Source organism: Odocoileus virginianus, chromosome 6 (genome assembly GCF_023699985.2).
Source record: "Odocoileus virginianus isolate 20LAN1187 ecotype Illinois chromosome 6, Ovbor_1.2, whole genome shotgun sequence".
NCBI classification, from domain to species: domain Eukaryota; kingdom Metazoa; phylum Chordata; class Mammalia; order Artiodactyla; family Cervidae; genus Odocoileus; species Odocoileus virginianus.
In genome coordinates, this window is record NC_069679.1 from 38,720,945 (window position 1) to 38,739,694 (window position 18,750).

Below are 18,750 nucleotides of genomic sequence, written 5' to 3' on the forward strand. Positions count from 1 at the left end.
ATTTGCAATGTTGTGTTAGTTTCCGGTGTGCAGCATAGTGAATCAATTACACAGACACATGTATCCACTCTTTTTTAGATTCTTTAGTAGAATTCTGTGTCAACTTGTTTTTCTTCAAGAATTTCTTGGCTGTTCTTGGCTCTTTGCATTTACAGATTTGGGGATCAGCTTATCAGTTTCAGCCAACAGCAACAGGAGGATTGGGCTTTTTGTTAGGAAGTGCATTAACTCAGTCAATGTGAAACAGATTAACAGCTTTATAATAACCCTTCAATCTGTAAACTTTAGTTAGATATTCTTCTATTTATATCTTTAATTTCTATTAATATCTTTATGATTTTCTTTGTAAAATTCTTGTGCATCTTTTGTTAAATATTTTTGTTGGTGGCTGATATATTATTATAAATGATATTTCTGAAATTTTATCTCCTTATAGGCTGTTACTGATAATACAGGATTTATTTGCATATTAATTTTGTATGTTGATCTTGTATCTTAGTAACTTGGCTAAGCTCATTCTAATAATTTATATTTTCAAGTTAAACAATTTCTCAGCAAATAATGGCCATCTTACTTCTTCTTTACAATCATTATACCTTTTTATTCCTTGCTACCTTTGCCTGGAATTCAAATAGAAGGTAAATAATGGACGTCCTTGCCTGTGTCTAATCTTAAAAGGAGATTTTCAACATTTCACCATTTTATGTGGTGTTTTGTATGGGTGTTTGTGTATGCCTTTTGTTTGAAGAAAGAAGTTCCTTTCTATGCTTAGTTAAGGAATTTTAATAATGAACGGATTGAAAAAGAAATTTATCAGATATTTTCTTTGTATTTATTGAGATTATATGATGGTATAACTTTTTTATTCTACCAATGTGATGAATCATATTAATTAATTTTAAAATGTTAATCCAAACTTGTGCTCCTGCCATAATTCGAGCTTGCTCATGATATGTTACTCTTTTTAAATACTGGTGAAAGTGTTAGTCACTTAGTCATGTCCAACTCTTTGCGACCCCATGCCTCTGTCCAAAAATTGGTAGATTCAATTTATTAATATTTATCTTGACATTTGTGTTTATAAGTGAGATTGACCTGTAAGTTTCCCTGTGAGGTATTGGTATTAAGATTAAGTTTATGTCTTAAATGATTTGGGATCTATTTCTTCTTTTTCTGTTATCTGGTAGAATTTCTGTAAAAATCAGTGTTATTTCTTACTTAAATGTTTGGTAAAATTGACATGTGAAGCTTGCAGGCCTTGAGTTTTATTTTTGAGGCGTTTCTAATTATCAGTTCAATGTTTGCTCTGTTTTTAAATTGAAGTATAGTTAATTTACAGTGTTGCATTAATATCTGTTATAAAGCAAGATGATTCAGTTATACTACATATATATGTGTGTATATATATACACATTCTTTTTGTATTATTTTCCATTATATTTTAATCATGGGATGTTGAATATAATTCCTTGTGCTGTACAGTAAGACCTTGTTGTTTATCCATCCTGTATATAGTAACTTACATCTGCTAACCCCAGACTCCCAACCTGCCCCTCCCCACTCCATGTTTCCTGGGTTTGTTCTGTTGAAAAGTCAGCTGTTTATCCATTTATGCTGCTTTGCAAGTAATATGTTTCTTTCTTTTTTTTTAGTAGTATGTTTCTTTTCTTTGTCAGACTTTAAATTTGATCTCTCCCCCTTTCAACAGTTGTCCTACATTGTAGCTATGTTAAACTATGTTAGTCTTTTGTTGTTGTAAATATTCCTTTTTATATGTTGTTCATTTTATAACATATTGCTCCTTGGTATGTGATTTGATGGCCTTTACCAGTTTGGAAAAATTCTCAGTCATTATCTCACCAAACATCACTTCCTCCTCATTTGCTTTCTCTTCTAGGATCTAGGTTGTAGTGTTACATCTTACTGTGTTCTGAACATCCCTTACATGCTCTTCTGTATTTACCCTCCTTTTGACTCTTCATGCACGATTCTCAGTATTTTCTTCTAGTTTACTGATTTCCTCTTCAACTATCCTTAATACACTATTTTACCCATCACTGAGTCCTTAATTTCATTTACTGTATTTTTTAGTTCTAGACTTTTCATTTGGTTCTTTTCCCACATTTCTGTAGAAATTCTTTTGTATAGTTTCTACAAAAAGTCTCAATTATGTCTTAGGCACAGTAAATACATCTTAGGTGTATTAGGCAAAATTGCTTTAAAGTCTGTATCTAATACCTCTGTTATCTAGAGTCTTTGCAAGTCTTTTCTATTATTTGTGTGTGTGTGTGAATTTTATAAGGCTTCCATAACAAAGTACCACAAACTGGATAGCTTAACACAATAGATACTTCTTGTTTCACAATTCTGAAGGCTGGAAGTTTAAAATAAAGGTTTTAAAAGGCCATGCTCCTTCTGAAACCTATAAGAGAGAATTCTTTGTTGCCTCTTTTTCCTTTCGGTGTTTGCCAGCAATCCTTGGCATTCCTGGCTTGTAGATATATCATTTTCATCTCTGTCTCTGTCATCATGCAGGATCTTTTTTCCTGTATGTCTCTGTCCTCTTCCTATAAGGACACCATTCATATTGAATTAAAGGTTCACCCATCATAGCTAATTACATCTACAACAATTCTATTTCCAAGGAAAGTCACTTTCTGAGGGAGTAGGAATTTAGGGTTTCAACATATCTTTTTCCAGGGACACTTCATTCCGTGCCATGTTGTTTTTCTCTCTTCTTGTTTATTCCATGTTTCTTCATTGTATGTCAGAATATTCTTTATCAGGGGCCAGAAAATTGTATATGAAAAATTCTGGACATGATGTCAAAGCTACAATGTTGTCTTCCTGTATTACTTTTGACTACACTAGCAATCTGGATTCACTGTAATCCAATTACAGGGAGTTAGGTGGTTTGAAGCTTGGCTTTGCACCCTAGAAAGGCCAGCATGTTTCCCACTAACTGCTGGGATGTTGCCATTCATGGTCTGACATTGCCAGTCTCTTTGGAAAAGTCTGCTTGCAAGGCTGGCTCTCTGCTAGCATCTGGGAACTTGGCTAGTAAACAGTTTCCTATGCTGATGTAAGACATCCATTAGCTGATAAGGAGGGCTTATTGTACCTACACTGTCTGTATAAATAATATGGCTTATTCTGAACATCTGCTTTCTGAGTGTCTGGAATTTTTGTATGTGTTAAACAGAGGGCTACCTGCATGATGCATCCCCCGATAGAAGCATTGAGTGCAGAGTCTTCATTAAGTTTATCTGGTACAAAAAGAAGATGTTGCTGGAGGAATTAAGTAAATCTTGTGTGACTCCAGTGAGAAAGGCCTTTTTTTCTTAAATTGTAGAAAAATTTTTGTACCATAAAATGTACCATTTTAACAATTCCAAGCTACAATTCACTATACATTAAAAAAAAAATTATCTGTTTATTTTATGGCCACAGAATGTAGGCTCTTAGTTCCCCGATCAGGGATCTAAGTCATGCCCCCTGCACTGGAAGCACAGTGTCTTAACCACTGGATTTCTAGGGAAGTCCTACTGTACAGTTTTTAGTGTATGATTTACTGTGATTAAGTACATTCATAGTGCCATGTAACCATCATCACTGTCCATTTCCCGAGCTTTTTTATCATCCCAAATAGAAAGCCAAGAAAGGACTTCTGAGGATTGCATCTCATTTTCTCTGAACTTTATCCCACACTTCTTTTCCTTTTTTGGATTCTCCTTTTATTTGTATCCTTTTGCTATAATAAATCTTATGCATATGTGCCACTGTATGTTGAAGCTATAAGTCCTTGTAGAGAAGCACTGAGCCAGGGTCCCAACTCAATGTTTGTTTATCTAATTCACAGACCATTTTTGTTCTTCTAATCCCGAGAGGCTGTTAAAAACTCTGGTTCACCTCTTAGTTCTCAGTTGCTTTCTCTAGATTAACGGGTGCTCCTAAGAGAGGTACAGCTGTCAGTGCCAGACTCACATCTCCAGGTGTCTTTCTTCTGCTGGTTTTTGGCTCTGAATATAGTGCCATTCCCTTTTTCTGGTAACCACTAACATTATGTAGTTTAATCACTCATGGATTTATGGCCTGTCTCTGTCTGTTTTGTTTATTGATATATCATAAGCACCTGGAACAGTATCTGACACACAGAGGTGCTCAGTAAGTATTTTTTAGAGTGAAGTTGGCTTGGATAATTGGTTGAAGGAACAGTAAAAGTCAAGGAGAAGGGAAATGGTAGATAACAAACCGCAGAATTTATCCTTTATTCATTTTACTGTCCCTAGATGTGTGTAAGACAAGCCATTGGAATACAAGAAGAAAATATTATAGCTTTTATTTTTTCTCTAAAAAAGTTAAAAACTGAACATTACTCGCGTTAAGTAAGTGGACTGACAGGTGGTCCTCTCCTTTGAATGTTGTTGTAGAGTCCTGTTACATATAAAGTAGAATATTTTTTATTATCTCCACATTGTACACCACCCAGGAGACAGTGTGCCCAGTCCATTTCATATGAATGGTCACCCTCAGAGTTGTGCAGTGTAGCGTCCTCGGGTTTAAGGATGACTTTGTTGCTGAAAATGAAAGATGCTGCTTATTTAAAACAGCAGCAACAACAACAAAAAGAAACCCTCATATATGCCACAGAGTCCATCAGTGGCAGGATCAGAATTTAGTCAGTTTTTTTCAATTATTTATTTGTTTTTGGTTTTGCTGGGTCTTTGTTGCTGCACATGGACTTTTCTAGTTGCGGTGAGCAGGGGCGTCTCTTGTTGTGGAGCACACTCTTACACATGGGCTTCAGTTGCAGCATGCAGGTTCAGCAGCTGTGGTGCACGGGCTTTAGCTACTTTGCAATATTTTGAATCCTCCCTGACCGGGGATCAGACCTGTGTCCCCTGTATTGGCAGGCAGATCCTCATTCACTGTGCCACCAGGGAGGTCCTAGTCACAGTTTTTAAGTGTTTATAACTTTGCTGTCAACCTAAAAAGGGCTAGGAAAAAATTGGGGGGGGGGGGGGTCAGAGATAACAAAAATGAAGCACTGTGTGTATAACAATGTTAATCAGTGTGACTGAATACAAATAATTCATTGTGTCTTAGAAGCTGGGATAAAATCTTAACCAGAAGATTTCCACATGCTTGTATTTCTTTCCCATGCAATCATTCACCCTAGTCCTTTCTAAGTTGTGACCTGTGTTTTCCTCACTCAACCTTTGCTAGCCGCTCCTCCATTTAACTGTGGCATTTCATTGTCAGTTTTCCCTGCCCAGCTCTATGATCTCAAAATTTCAAAGAAATTTAAGACAATTTCTTCTCAGAAATCCAAGCTGGGGACCAGTGCATTAGAGCTTTCCTTTTTTTTTTTTTTTTTTTTTGCATTAGTTCTTTTGGAGAGAAAAGTGAGGGTAGAGTTTACATGTGTGATTAAGAGAATCAGATACAGTGTTTCATACAAAACACAAGAGATACAAAATGTCACTTACTGAACTGAAGAGTATATTGATTTATAGGACTCTAGTTCAGCAATTATCTAAACTGACTGTGTGTCACAGTCATTTGTAGAGCTTTTAGATTGAAGATTATCGGCCCTGACCCTAGGAGTGTCTGATTCAATAGGTCTGGATTGGAACCTAAAACTTAGCATTTGTAGCATATTCTCAGGTGGTGCTAATGCTGCTAGTCCAGGGACCATACCTTGAATACCTTTCCTATAACTCCTAGTCTCCTTTTCAGGTAGAATAAAAATACTTGTTTTTTGTTTGCCTGCTTCACTATGAACATGTTCTTCTCTTCCTTTAGATTGCTGTGTTCTTTTTTCCCCTCTTGCCCCAAACACTAATATGTACTCCCTAAAGAAAATTCCCAAAGTCATCTTACCACAACTTCTGTATCCACTTTTCAGTTATCTAATGTATATCAATTCTGCATAGTCAGCATACAAGCAGTCCTTCCTTTATGCTATTCTGATATCCACAAATGTCAGTTACAAAGGTATATTAACTGTAATTGTGTAAACTACCAGCTTTACTGCTGACTCTTCAGTCCACAGATCACTACATAAATAACAGATGTGCGTCAGGACCAGTCACCAATCATATCACTCCTTTAAGAGTCTGTCAGTGTTTTTGGTCATTGTGTACCTGTTACTGAGTTTGTGCATAGAAAGCAAAATGTCTAGTTGTGTTCCCTCCTTGTCTCCCAGTGATAAACTCACATGATGTTTTTTGTAAAAGTGGATAATCAGAAGAGGGAATTGGCCAACAAAGATTAAAGCACAGCAAAGAAACAAAAGATCGTACTGCTAAAAATGGGATTTGAATTGAATATAAATGGAGTTATAGAAGAAATAACTGGCAGTAGAAATGTTGACAGGGCTGAGGTTTAAGAGACAAGGTAAGCCACCAGAGGAACTTAGTGAAAGTGAACTGACTCACATAAATAAGGAAAGTGCTTGTGGCGTAAAGGATGAAGAAATGACCCTGGCACAGTGTTTTACATTGAAGGAACTCTTTGAGATATTTCATGACCTTAAAAGTTGCAAAGTGTGACCATCCTCCACAGCATAGAAAAGGTGCTTGCTCCCTATCATAAGTTTTAACAAGAGAAGGTGACAGGCACTATTCAGGTGACTCTTAATGAGTTTTTTATAATGAAATAACACTTTAAATCTCAGTGTTTGCAATTTATAGTCTACTAAATAAAGATTACTTTTTACTGTCTTCATTTCTCCATGCATTTATAACTGATTGGGAATTTATAATGTTTTGACTAAAAAACCTTAAAGGTAATAGAACAATTGTAATTTTTCCCATTGATTATTAAAATTGCTTGCATAGTTTTGGCTTATGCATGATTGTTTTTATCATCCCCTACTGCATGTAGAGTAGGGACTGCCTGTATATGTGTGTGTATGTATGAATTCATGCATGTATGTAAAGCCCTGATTTGTACTATCTAACCTTCCCAACCTTGACACAGTTAAAAAAGTATTTGGATACCATACTGTGATATGCAAAAGAGTCTAGGAGGGTTAATGGCCAGGAAGCTATTGCCCCAAAGACTGAGGAGATAAACATCTGAACTCATTTGAGGCCCACAGGTTAAAATGTTCCAATGTTGAGAGAATTGAAGCCCTCATAGAACTTAGTACAGTATTCTCTGTATATTTTTGACTAACTATATTTGACATATACTATAATACATACTTTTCATTGAGATTGCTTTAAAAAGGTAAGAACTGTGAGTTTCCTCAAAGACACATTTAGTAAATGTCTAAACTGTTTTATTGTACTTAATATTTATTGCCTTTTGACAGTCTTTAAACCATTAAACTGTGTCCTTTTTATTAGAAACATCACTGTGTAATGAGTGTTAGAAATGCAGAGGTGGAAACTGAAATTTGGCACAGGAAAGAACAAGTAGACATGGGGAAAGATTTGTTGTCTTAGAAGAAAAGTATCTGGTAAAAATGTTTCTAATTCTTTTTTATGAGCACAAAGCAGATGAAATGAAAGGAGGCAAGATAAAATATGAGATATTAAATATTTGCAGGTTTTTTTTGCATTGTGATTGATGTCAACTATCCAGGTCATGTGTTTTGATAACCAAATTTTGGAAGCTAAAAAAATTAAAGTGATATTATTTTCAGCATTGCTAAGTCACTTCAGTCATGTCTGACCCTGTGCGATCCCATAGACGGCAACCCACCAGGCTCTCCCGTCCCTGGGATTCTCAAGGCAAGAACACTGGAGTGGGTTGCCATTTCCTTCTCCAATACGTGAAAGTGAAGTTGCTCAGTCATGTCCGACTCTTACCGATCCCATGGACTGCAGCCTACCAGGCTCCTCCGTCCATGGGATTTTCCAGGCAAGAGTACTGGAGTGGGGTGCCATTGCCTTCTCCAATTTTCAGCATTAGTGAGTATTATACTCATGCGATTGATGTTTTTGACTGGTGCAATAACATGGGTTTTGTATTAATGTGATTATATAACATTTAATCTTTTGTATCACTTCCTGGAACATTCCAAAGCCTCAGTGTTGTGTCTCAATCTGTTTTGTTGGGGAACATGTGCAAGTGTAATCATGAAAGTTTGCTGTTTTGTTTCTTTGAATTCTAGAATTAGGTCATGTTTATAAGAAAGTAAGACTTGGAGCAGACTCTTTTGATTTTTTTTTTAAACTGTAGGAAATTACATGATGTCTGGGACTTAGTGCCTTTTGTGGGTGCTGGTTCTTTGTCCCCCTGGGTGGATGATTTGACAGTTTCTGACTGGTTGGCTGGTTAAAGGGAAGAAGTCTCCGAGTCCCTTCTCTCCTGGCCCTGCCAGATCATAACCCCTTGGTGAACCTCAGTACCAAAGGGGAAGGCTCACCTTGTCCTGGATCCGAGTGGCTTCCATCCCTGCTCTATCTGCCAGCACCTGTTTTATTTCCCCCAAATGCTTCAGCAGATTTCTTCTGTACTCTGCAGGGCACATCTGCATGTGTCACCCACACCCCTTCTCTTCCCTTTTTATATCCCATTTTTTTATATCAATTTATTTTACAATAAAACTTTGCTACCAAAAAAAATAAACCATAGGAAATCTTATCATATGCTTTAATTAAAAAGTAAGCCAGATTTTTTGAGGTTTATTGAGGTAAAACTAATAATATTTTAAGATATTCAAATCATACATCATAATGATTTGCTATATGTATACATTGTAAAAGAATTCCTCTCATCTAGTTAAATTAACAAATCCATCACCTTCAGGTTTGTTTTTTTTTTTTTTTTTTGATGAGAACATTTGAGTTCTACTCTCTTACCAAATTTCAGTTATATGGTATACTATTATCAACTAGAGTCACTGTGTTATACATTAGATCCTCAGACCTTATTCATCTCGTAGCTGAAGGTTTGTACCCTTTTAGCCCCCAACCCCTGAGAACCACTTTTCTACTTCTTTCTATGAGTTTGACTTTTATTCCCCCAGATTCCTCATATAAGTTATCATGCAGTATTTATCTTTCTCTTTCTGACTTATTTCACTTAGCATAGTGTCCTCAATGTCCTTTATGCTGTTGCAAATAGCAGTATTTCCTTTTTTCTCATGGATGAATAATATTCCATTATTTGTGTGTGTATCACACCTTTATCCTTTCATCTGTTGGTGGACACTTCGGTTATGCACATCTTGGCTTTTGTGAATAATTAAGCCAAGTTTTTACCTTAACCAAATCTGTCTGAGAAATGTATTTATCATACCCAAACTATAAATTTTATTTTATCTGCTTGCTTTTATAATATTACAGTATGTGCATACATGAATGCTAAGTCGCTTCAGTCACGGCTCTTTGCGAACCTGTGGACTATAGGCCTCCAGGTTCTGTCCATGGAATTCTCCAGGCAGGAATACTGGAGTGGGTTGCCATGCCCTGCTCCAGCGGAAGTTCCTGACCCAGGAAGCAGACCCACATCTCCTATGGCGCCTGCATTCCAGGCAGATTCTTTACTGCTGAGCCCCGGGAAGCCCAGCACCACCTGGGAAGCTCTCTAAAAACTTAATTTCCATAAAAATGCAAGTTTAATAGAAATTAGAAACCACTGTTTTAACAGTTGTTCTTAAATTGTAGACTTAGAGATGATTTTTTTGATGTGGATGTGTATAACCTTTTCTATGTTCAGCAAATATTTTAGAATTAATATATATTCCTTTATAATCTGACTTTAAAATATGTTACTTTAAAATATACTTTTACTTAATAAACTTAATATGTCTATTTCTCTTTTTAGAATATAAAGTTCCTTTACAATTATGACAATTGTGTAAAAAATCTTTAAAAAATTGGATAACTTAGCTTTTTTTATTTTTAAATACAGCAATTGTTCTTTTTAAGTTTGATCTTTATTTTAGGACATATTGATGCATTTACATCAAAGCTTTTCCTGCTTGAAGAAATTACCTCAGAAGAATTGAAAGAAAAACTTTCAGCACTCAAGTAAGAAATTTTGTGGTAGGAAATTTAAAAGCTTGTTAATATGATCATTAATTTTTCTTTATCACTAAATATTGCTTTAAATTATTTATTTTCAAGACTTTCATCCTTTTATAAATTGAGGCTTTCCTTGATCCGGTTTATGATCCATTTCACATTAATAATTTCCATCTCCAAATTAAATGTTCTAGTGGCACCAGTATTTCTACTTAAGACAAAGGAGGCTAGAACAATAGAGAGTCTTCCATCTTGGTGAACTATGGGCACACATATCTCACTTCTTTCCAGAGGTGGGAAAAAATAGGCCAGTCAGACTTTGAGCTCAGGGATATATACACTCATTCAGGTATTCTAACTTCTAAAAATTTGTTCTTCTACCAAATGTTACTGTACATCAGATTGAAATTAATTTAATTTGCGTCTCACAACTTTCCAGGAAGAACTGGTGGTACCTTTAATCTCCATTTTATACATAAGGAAACTGGAACTCAGAGTGACTTTCCCCAGAGCACACAGCCGAGCTAGGATGACAGCTTTGGTAGTTAATATATTTGATTCATCTGAAAGGGTGGGAAATCGCCCTGACTTACATTAGTTCTGTAGTTCCAGCTTTGGGGCCTGTCATAGTATTTGAAGGCTGCAGATTCAAGTTTGACTTCTTTGCTTATACTTAAACATCTGTTATAAGTATTACTTCTTTTGATGGGTAACTTTTTATTTACATACGTGAATAGAAAAGCTTTTCCATACATTTATGCACTGCCCGCTCTACCTCTCCCAGTGAAAATCATTTTTAAATAAATAATCAAGGGAATGAATGTAGGTCTAGAAGAGATATTTAAATCAGTGTCTTACATTTCATTTCCTTTTATTCATTTAAAATACCTGTCAATTTCTTTGAAATTCACCACCACCACCTCTCAAAGGCAAACTCTTCTGCAGATTAATTCTGCTAAAGACTTTTTAAACTTTTAAAATTTAAAATTTTTAAACTTATAAACTTATTAAAATGTTTATAGTTTGAGAGACTTTCCTGTCAGTCCAATGGTTAAGACTCCATGCTCCAGTGCAGGGGGGGTTTGACCCCTGGTGGGGCAACTAGGATCCCATATGCTGCGTGGTACAGCCAAGAAAAACAAAACAAAAACATATTTTTAAAAAACACGAACTCTAAAGGGAAATACATTTCTTTAAAAAAATCATAGCTTGAATATAAAATAGTGATCTCTTTACTGATCACTGCTGTGACTGATACAAGCCAAAATACTTTATGATTTTTAAGGGAAATCAGAAAATGGCAAAAATGAAGTAAATAACAAAATTCAGTCAAGTTAGAAATACGTTTTGATATTTGTTCTACATTATTTCATCTGTTGTTTTCTTTTGTTATTGAGACTTTTCTTTTCCCGAGGAGTTAATAGTTATTAAGAGTAAGTTTTTTTTGTTCCTTAATTTTATTTGGATTTCTTCTGTTTAATAGGATTTCAAGTTTATTTAACATCCTCCAACACATTCTAAGAAAATTAAGTAGGTAAGTACTCTGGAGGCATTTTTCATTGATATGTGTAATTTTCTTGGGTGAAAAAACTTTGAATACATGTTGTTAGGAATAGACAAAAAATAACCTAGAAATACAAAATTTATTCTGTTGTGTCAAAGTGGAATTGTGAAAATATAAATAAGAAGGAAATGTAATAGCATCTGTCTTTACTGGGCTTACAGTTAAACATTTTTTTCTGTACAGCTTATTATAATGGCTTCCTATTGCCACTGTAACAAATTGTCACAAACCTAGTGGCTTCAGACAACACAGATTTGTTCTCTTACAGTTCTGCAACTCAAAGATCTGAAATTCTCTTCACTGGACCAAACTTGTGTCAGCAGGGCTGGCTTCTCCTGGAAGCTTTTAGGAGGCAGTTGTTTCCTTGCCTAATTCTCAGCTTCTAGTGGCGGATTATATTTCTTTTTTTTTAATTGAAATATATATAGTTAGTGTACAATATTATGTTAGTTTCAGGTGTACTAGTGATTTGATATTTGTATACATTATGAAGTGATTGCAATAAGTCTAATAACCATATATCTCCATACAAAGTTGTTACAATAGTTTTCATTCTTTATGCTTTGTGTTACATCCTTGTGACTTATTTATAATTGAAGGTTTGCACCTCCTAAGCCCCCTGCGCCTGTTTCTCTACACACACACTACCCCCAGTCAGCAACCACCCTTTTATTTATGTATCTGTAAGTCTATCTTAATTTTGTTTGTTTCTTTGGCTTTTCAGATTCCATATATACATAAGGTCATATGGTATTTGTCTTTTTCCGACTTATTTCACATGGCACAATACCTACTAGATACATCCATGTCGCTGCAAATGCAAGATTTCATTTTTTATGACTGAGTAGTATTCCATTGTACTTATATCACATTTATCTGTTCATCAATGGACACTTGCTTCTGTATCTTGGCTCTTATAAATAATACTGCAATGAACATTGGTGTTCTTGTCTTTTTGATATATGATAAATACCCAAGAGTAGAATTTGCTGGATCATATGACAGTTCAATTTTCAATTTTTTGAGGTACCTCCCTACTATTTCCCATAGTGGCTGCACTAGTTTATAATCCCACCAATAGTGTACAAGGTTTCCTTTTTCTCCACATCCTTGCCAACACTTATTTATTGTCTTATTGGTGATAGCCATTCTGACAGGAGTGAGGTGGCATATCATTGTGGTTTTGATTTGCATTTCCCTGATGATTAGAGGTATTGGCCATCTGTATGCCTTTGTTGGAAAAATACCTATATTTCTTAGATTGTAGTCCCTTATTCCATCTTCAAAGTACATCATTCACATTTTTGCTTTTGTTGTTACATTGTGTCTTTAATCACGTTTACAAGCCATTGATGGGTAACATTCACAAATTCTAGAGAGGAAGAATGACTTATAAGTATGATTAATCCTTGTTTTTAATGATAGTTTGTGAGGAAGAACTGATATCCTCCATAGTACCTTTGTGCTGGAAGAGTGTTAAAAAAAAAAAAAGGAACACACAGTATGTCAATCATATCCTTTTAGCTCTTCATGTTGTTACACTGAATTCCTTAAAGCTTTCTAAAGAGAAAGTGTTTAATGTAGATTTGACAGAACTTATTATTGTGATAGTACAGGATCATAATTAAGGGTATGGGTTTTTTTTGTTGTTTGACTGCCTTGGTTTATATGCAGGTCCTGCACTCAGAACTTGGGTAAATTACTTACCATCTCTAATTTTTGTTTGTCTGTAATACGGAGTTAATAATTTTATCCCTTCAAGATTTGTTATGTAGAATTTAATGACAAAAAGGACATAAACAGTGCAACAGTTAGTTCATGATAAACATTCAATACCTGTTAACTGCTTAGGTTGCTATTATTCTCAGGGCCTCTAGTGTTGTGATTGTTCTGTTGACTGTTTCTGCCACTTTATTTTAAACTTCTCAGTGTAGTGTGTCACATTCACCTTTCTATCTCTGTTCACCTATTAGTAGACAGAAAGTAGGTACAGTGCTTGTTTAATTAAATGTTGTGTATAGGAATGTATGTATATGTTCTTACATACTTACATGTCTGTACTTTTCATTATGTGTTGTCCAGGAATTAGAGAATTAGACATGTGTTTCCCATTAAATTATTGAAAACTTACAAATTGACTGACATAACAGTGAAAAGAAAATAATTATACATCCTGAATTTGTAATAAGAACTAAAACTAGTTGCTGAAAAGGCATGAAAATATGAAAATAGATTAGAAGATTCTTAAGTCTTATATGATCATCAGAGTGTTTTTAGAGATGATGTCCCATTCCCCTAATTGTTTTTTAATTTTATTAATAGATCATGGTTAAGAAAGTGCTATTGAAATTGACACAGTGAATCAATGAGTTGAGTTTTACTGTGTGGATTTAGCTTGCAGGAGGGTTCCTACTTGTTGTCTCACGCCGCAGAAGATTCTTCACTGTTGATCTACAAAACCTCTGATGGAAAAGTTACTCGGACAGCGTACAATTTGCATAAAACGCACTGCGGCCTTCCTGGTGTGCCTTCTAGCCTCTCGGTTCCCTGGGTCCCTTTAGACCCCAGCCTCTTATTACCATATCATATCCATCATGGAAGAATACCTTGCACTTTTCCACCTAAGTCACTGGGTCCCACAGCACAACAAAAGGTAGGATCTTTTCTGAAGTAAAATGTTCCACTAGGTTGTTTATTATTAATCTGTTTCACTGACTGTGCATTTCAACCTGATGTCCGTATTTGCCATGTTAATCACAACACCATTCTAAAAACAATGTTTATTGGAACGATTAGGTAAAGTTATATGCTCTTGTGAACCCAGTCATTTTAGCAGAACTTTCTAGTTTTTGTAAGGTTTATGCTCAGCTAAAGAAAATTCTATTAGCCTGCCCAGTGAGGGCATGAGCAAGGCAACCACACAGTTAAATCCCTATGTTCCTATGAAAAGGAGTTATAATTTTTTTGCAGTTTTTATGTATACTGTTTTATTTCATTAAATATCTGAGGCAATTTGCAGAAGAATACATAGAATAAAATTATGGTGATGCAATTAAAAATTAATAAGTAGGATATGGGAAAATATAAAAGCAAGTGTTAGTAATTAGTAACTGCAGTGCCTTATTAAAAGTACAATAAAATGTTAAGTAAATTGTGTTTTAATGCTAAGTATTTTTTATAACTCAATATTTCAGATATAATTAATGTTACACTCTTTATAGCATCCTTCCTAGAAATAACAGTTGAATGATATTTCTCAGAAACTTTTGTAAAACCATGGTTTGAGATACTGTTTACTGTGTAGCTCATTCTTTATATCATGTAAGAAGTTCCAGTTCGAGTTTAATTGAAGGAAAACTTGTCTCCTCTATGAGTGAATCCAACTTTTCCTTCCCTGCTGCCAAAAATCTTTGAGTCAAAGTTATTGAGGCCTCTGTTCTCAATATTTCACTCCACAACATCTATCACTTGTATATCCTGTGGATATTTTCTGTTTGTTTGTTTTTTGTTCTTGCTGTATTAATCTGCAAATGTCCACAGTTCCTTTGGAGAAATAGCTAGAATGCAGATATTGAGGATTATTTTGTAATTTAGAGTAGTTTTATGGTTTACAAAAGTTGTTTATGTTTTTCAGTTCTCCGCTCTTATTATTGAGAGAATCCTTTTAGAAATGACAACTTCTTGTACATTGTTAACTTTGGCCAAGAGAATACATAAATGTGATTAATTAGTTGGAACAAGTAAAAGGATAGACAGAATGAGTTATTGGTATTTTAAGCCATTTTAGCTACAGTTTTTGTTGGGTATTTTTCAGTTTTCCTTTCAAACTGGAGTCTTATTTTCTCTTCTTTCACATTTATTCTTTGTATCTTTCTTCTCTTTTGGACTCTTATGTTTTTCTTACTCTTTGTCTGTTTCTCCATTTCATAATTTCTTCCCTGTCTTTACCATCTCTGACCTTCTTATAGTTCCTTTCCCTCCCTTCTTAGTTTTCATTTCTTCTTTTCTACTGCCCTTCAATTTCAGTATTGTAAGCACATTGCTCTAAAGGTCTGTCATTCCTTCCTTTCCTCATTTAATATTTCAAACTTTTCCAAATTTAACACAAAAGAGTGATTTTCCTCTTCACTCCTCTCAGATTACCCTGATCTGTCTGCTTCCCTGATTGTTATTTGAAAATGTCATACTTTAAAACTCTGTCAGATTAAAGCTTGCTTAGAAGCAATTAAGTGGCTGGAGGCTAAAAATATATGAAGGACAATTTGCAGGGTAATTATTCCATGTGTAAACAATAGAGTTGACTGTATTATAAACATGTTAAACTGTCCTGTTCTTTGCTTCTTCTCCTAGATTGGTGGAACAAGAATGCCTACCAGAAGCCACAGGAATTCAGTTTCCATGGAAACGAAAAGTCTGCCTGCTCAGCAAGTTGAAAATGAAGGAGTGGCTTCAAGTAAAAGAAAAATAACTTAAAGACTGTACCATGGAAAACAAAGAAAAACCAGTTATCACAACATTTAGTTTAGAAAAATTTGAGGGAAAATATGCCTGAAAAATCTGTAGGCAACAGGAATGTTTTTATTTCACTGTCCTTGAGAGTTCTTAGAGTGCCTTAAAAAAACACTTTGACTATGTGAAGCAGTGTTCCAACTCAAATGGGCCAATATGCCCTTAACACCTGAGGTTTGAGGAGACTATAGATATGTTTTAGCATTATCGTGGCAGGGAAATATAGAGAGAAGAAAATATTTTTATACTCGACCTTTAGCAAAAAATTGTAAGTAGGAAAATAATTTGCTCTTTCAGGAGCAATATTTATCATTATGTATTAGATTAATCCTCGAGGAGTAAATAGCAATCCATTCCAGTATTCTTGCCTGGAGGATCCCATGGACAGGAGAACCTGGCAGGCTACAGTCCATGGGGTCGCAAAGAGTCGGACATGACTTAGCAACAATTTCAGTTGTAATGCTGGTCTGTTGGGGTTTGCTCAGAAGGTTAAATCTTGCTACTGTCAGAAATAATTTTGACTTACGTAAACCCTATTTCTGACCCATCTGACAGTTCTTCTATACTGATTTAAAATGATGATTGTTGCAAGTTAGAAAGTTAATACCTTTAAAAACTTTGGTGAAATTCCACTGCAGAAGCCAAAAAGAAAAATAAAAAGCTCTCTGCCTATGAAAATTCACAAGGAAGTTAACAGTTTTTTGTTGGGCAATCATCAGTTTGTTTTAAACAAAAAAAGCTTGTGGTGTAACAGGATCGGTGACTGCCTCTGTCCCTTGGCACAAATCCTGGCTAGGTGTTGAAATACACTACTAAAAACAAAGAGATGAGTGTATTTTCCAGAAAAATCTCATATTTCAACTAGAAAGACTAACGTGTGGTAAAACAGAAGCTCTTTTTCCTCATCTATACTAATTAATTTAAAATTTTCAGGACCATGAAGGTAAATTTAGGAAAGGTTCAATCATTTAATGTTATAGTAGCCAACTATTTGTACTTATGAAGGGATGAACTCATTTAATTTTTGTATTCCTATTCTTTAATGTGCAGTAAATATGTGCATCATTTATAAAATACAAGCTTTATAATTCAAGGCAAAGTTTGTTTTTGGAATTTTTTATGCATTTTATATTAATATAGGAAATTAGCCCCAGCACCCTTCTCAACTGTTGTAAGTAGCATTTTTTTTTTGTAAGTAGCATTTAAATACTCTTTTTACTACCAAGTTTGTTTTGAGTTTTTTGGTTGGTTATATAATATTTTTAATTAATGACTAGTTATTAATGAAATTGTCTTATGTATTTTAATAAGTTTCCTCCCTTTTTAAAACATTGAGCCTTGTTTCAAGTGGTCATTTTTTTTTTTTTAACTTTTGTCACATGCCCATATTTCCTGAAATACTCCACTTGTGATTCATTTGGCAGTGAACCATGGGAGAGGCAGGGATTCCCTAGTAATTTGCTCTTTTAGAAAAGCTAAGAAAATGATTGCTTCAGACTTCTGAATGCCAGAAAGACATGGCTTTCATTTTTTTAGTATTAGTTTTCACTTAATAAAATGTGTGATAAGAGATTTTAAAATTATCTTAGCCATTTACTAGAGTAACTCTGATAATATATATAAAGCTAATTTTTGTTTTCCACTTGTGCTTAATCAAGCTGCTTTTTTCTAATGTATATTTGAACTTGTGTTCTTTTTATTGATTTTTAGTACTGAGAATGTATAAGCAAGAAAGTGACATTGTCAGTATGAGCAAAGATGTTTTTAAAAAAACAAAAACAAAAGCAGTCAGTGTTGGCAAGGATATGATGAGCCTGCCCCACTTACATCTGTAGTGAAGGCATAAACATTTCACTCAGTAAATGTTTGAGTCTATCTGTGTGCCACACAACCTAAAATTGGTCCCCATGTTTACTCTCGTAAAATTCTTACTCATATATCAGAATATTTGTTTGTTTTACTTATTACTGTCTTTCTTCTTAAATAGACTACAAGCTATGCCAAGGTGGGGCATATTTGTTTTGTTCACTTGTGTATAACATACATAATACATAGTCGCTCAGTAGATAGAACTTGAATATATGACTAGATGAATATCTCAGTATTGAAGATAGATTTTGGTTTTCCCATGAGCTAACCTTCTAGTGGAAGACACAATACTGATCTATGTGGTAAGTACCCCAAAAAAGTAATGTAAGGAAGTCATCTAACCAGGACCTGATAATTAAGGAAGTCTGGATAAACCTTGAGCTGAGTCTTTAGAAATAAGTAAGAGTTATAAGGAAAGAATGAAAGATCTTCCACACAGAAAGAAAGCAGCATATGCAGAGGTGAAAGACAGCCAGATTGTAGGCTGTGAGCATGGGAGATGAGAGAAAAGGCTATAGGACAGGAACAGGCGTGCTATGCTATGGCATTTGAATTTTGTCCTCTGTAGTGTCGGAACTAGTAGTGATTTTTAATAAAAATAAATAACATGATCAGGTATAATTTTGAAAAAGTTCTTGTTGGCATTAGTGTAGAGAATGGAATGGAGCTGGGAAAGACTGTAGGGAAGTAGATAAGTTGCAAAGTTATAATAATTGAAAACTGAATTAAAGTAACAAAAATAGGGTCAGGCTCAAGTGATAAGAGAAAAAAAACTGACAACTTGGTGATATAGTTGGTAGGGGGAGTAAAATATGGCTTTCAGGT

General features: G+C 34.8%; 1 protein-coding gene across 4 annotated transcripts in view; it reads left to right on the forward strand.

Moving 5' to 3' along the window:
* Nucleotides 1-17,149, forward strand: part of ICE2 (interactor of little elongation complex ELL subunit 2) — a 59,943-nt gene extending 42,794 nt beyond the window's left edge. For all 4 annotated transcript variants that reach the window (XM_070469198.1, XM_070469197.1, XM_020894115.2 and 1 more), the window contains 4 exons: nucleotides 9,905-9,989; nucleotides 11,467-11,517; nucleotides 13,942-14,200; nucleotides 15,898-17,149. In XM_070469198.1, coding sequence (XP_070325299.1) covers nucleotides 9,905-9,989; nucleotides 11,467-11,517; nucleotides 13,942-14,200; nucleotides 15,898-16,020 — 518 coding nt within the window. In that variant the 3' untranslated portion in view covers nucleotides 16,021-17,149. The remainder of the gene's footprint in view (nucleotides 1-9,904; nucleotides 9,990-11,466; nucleotides 11,518-13,941; nucleotides 14,201-15,897) is intronic.
* The last annotated feature ends 1,601 nt before the right edge of the window (nucleotides 17,150-18,750 follow it).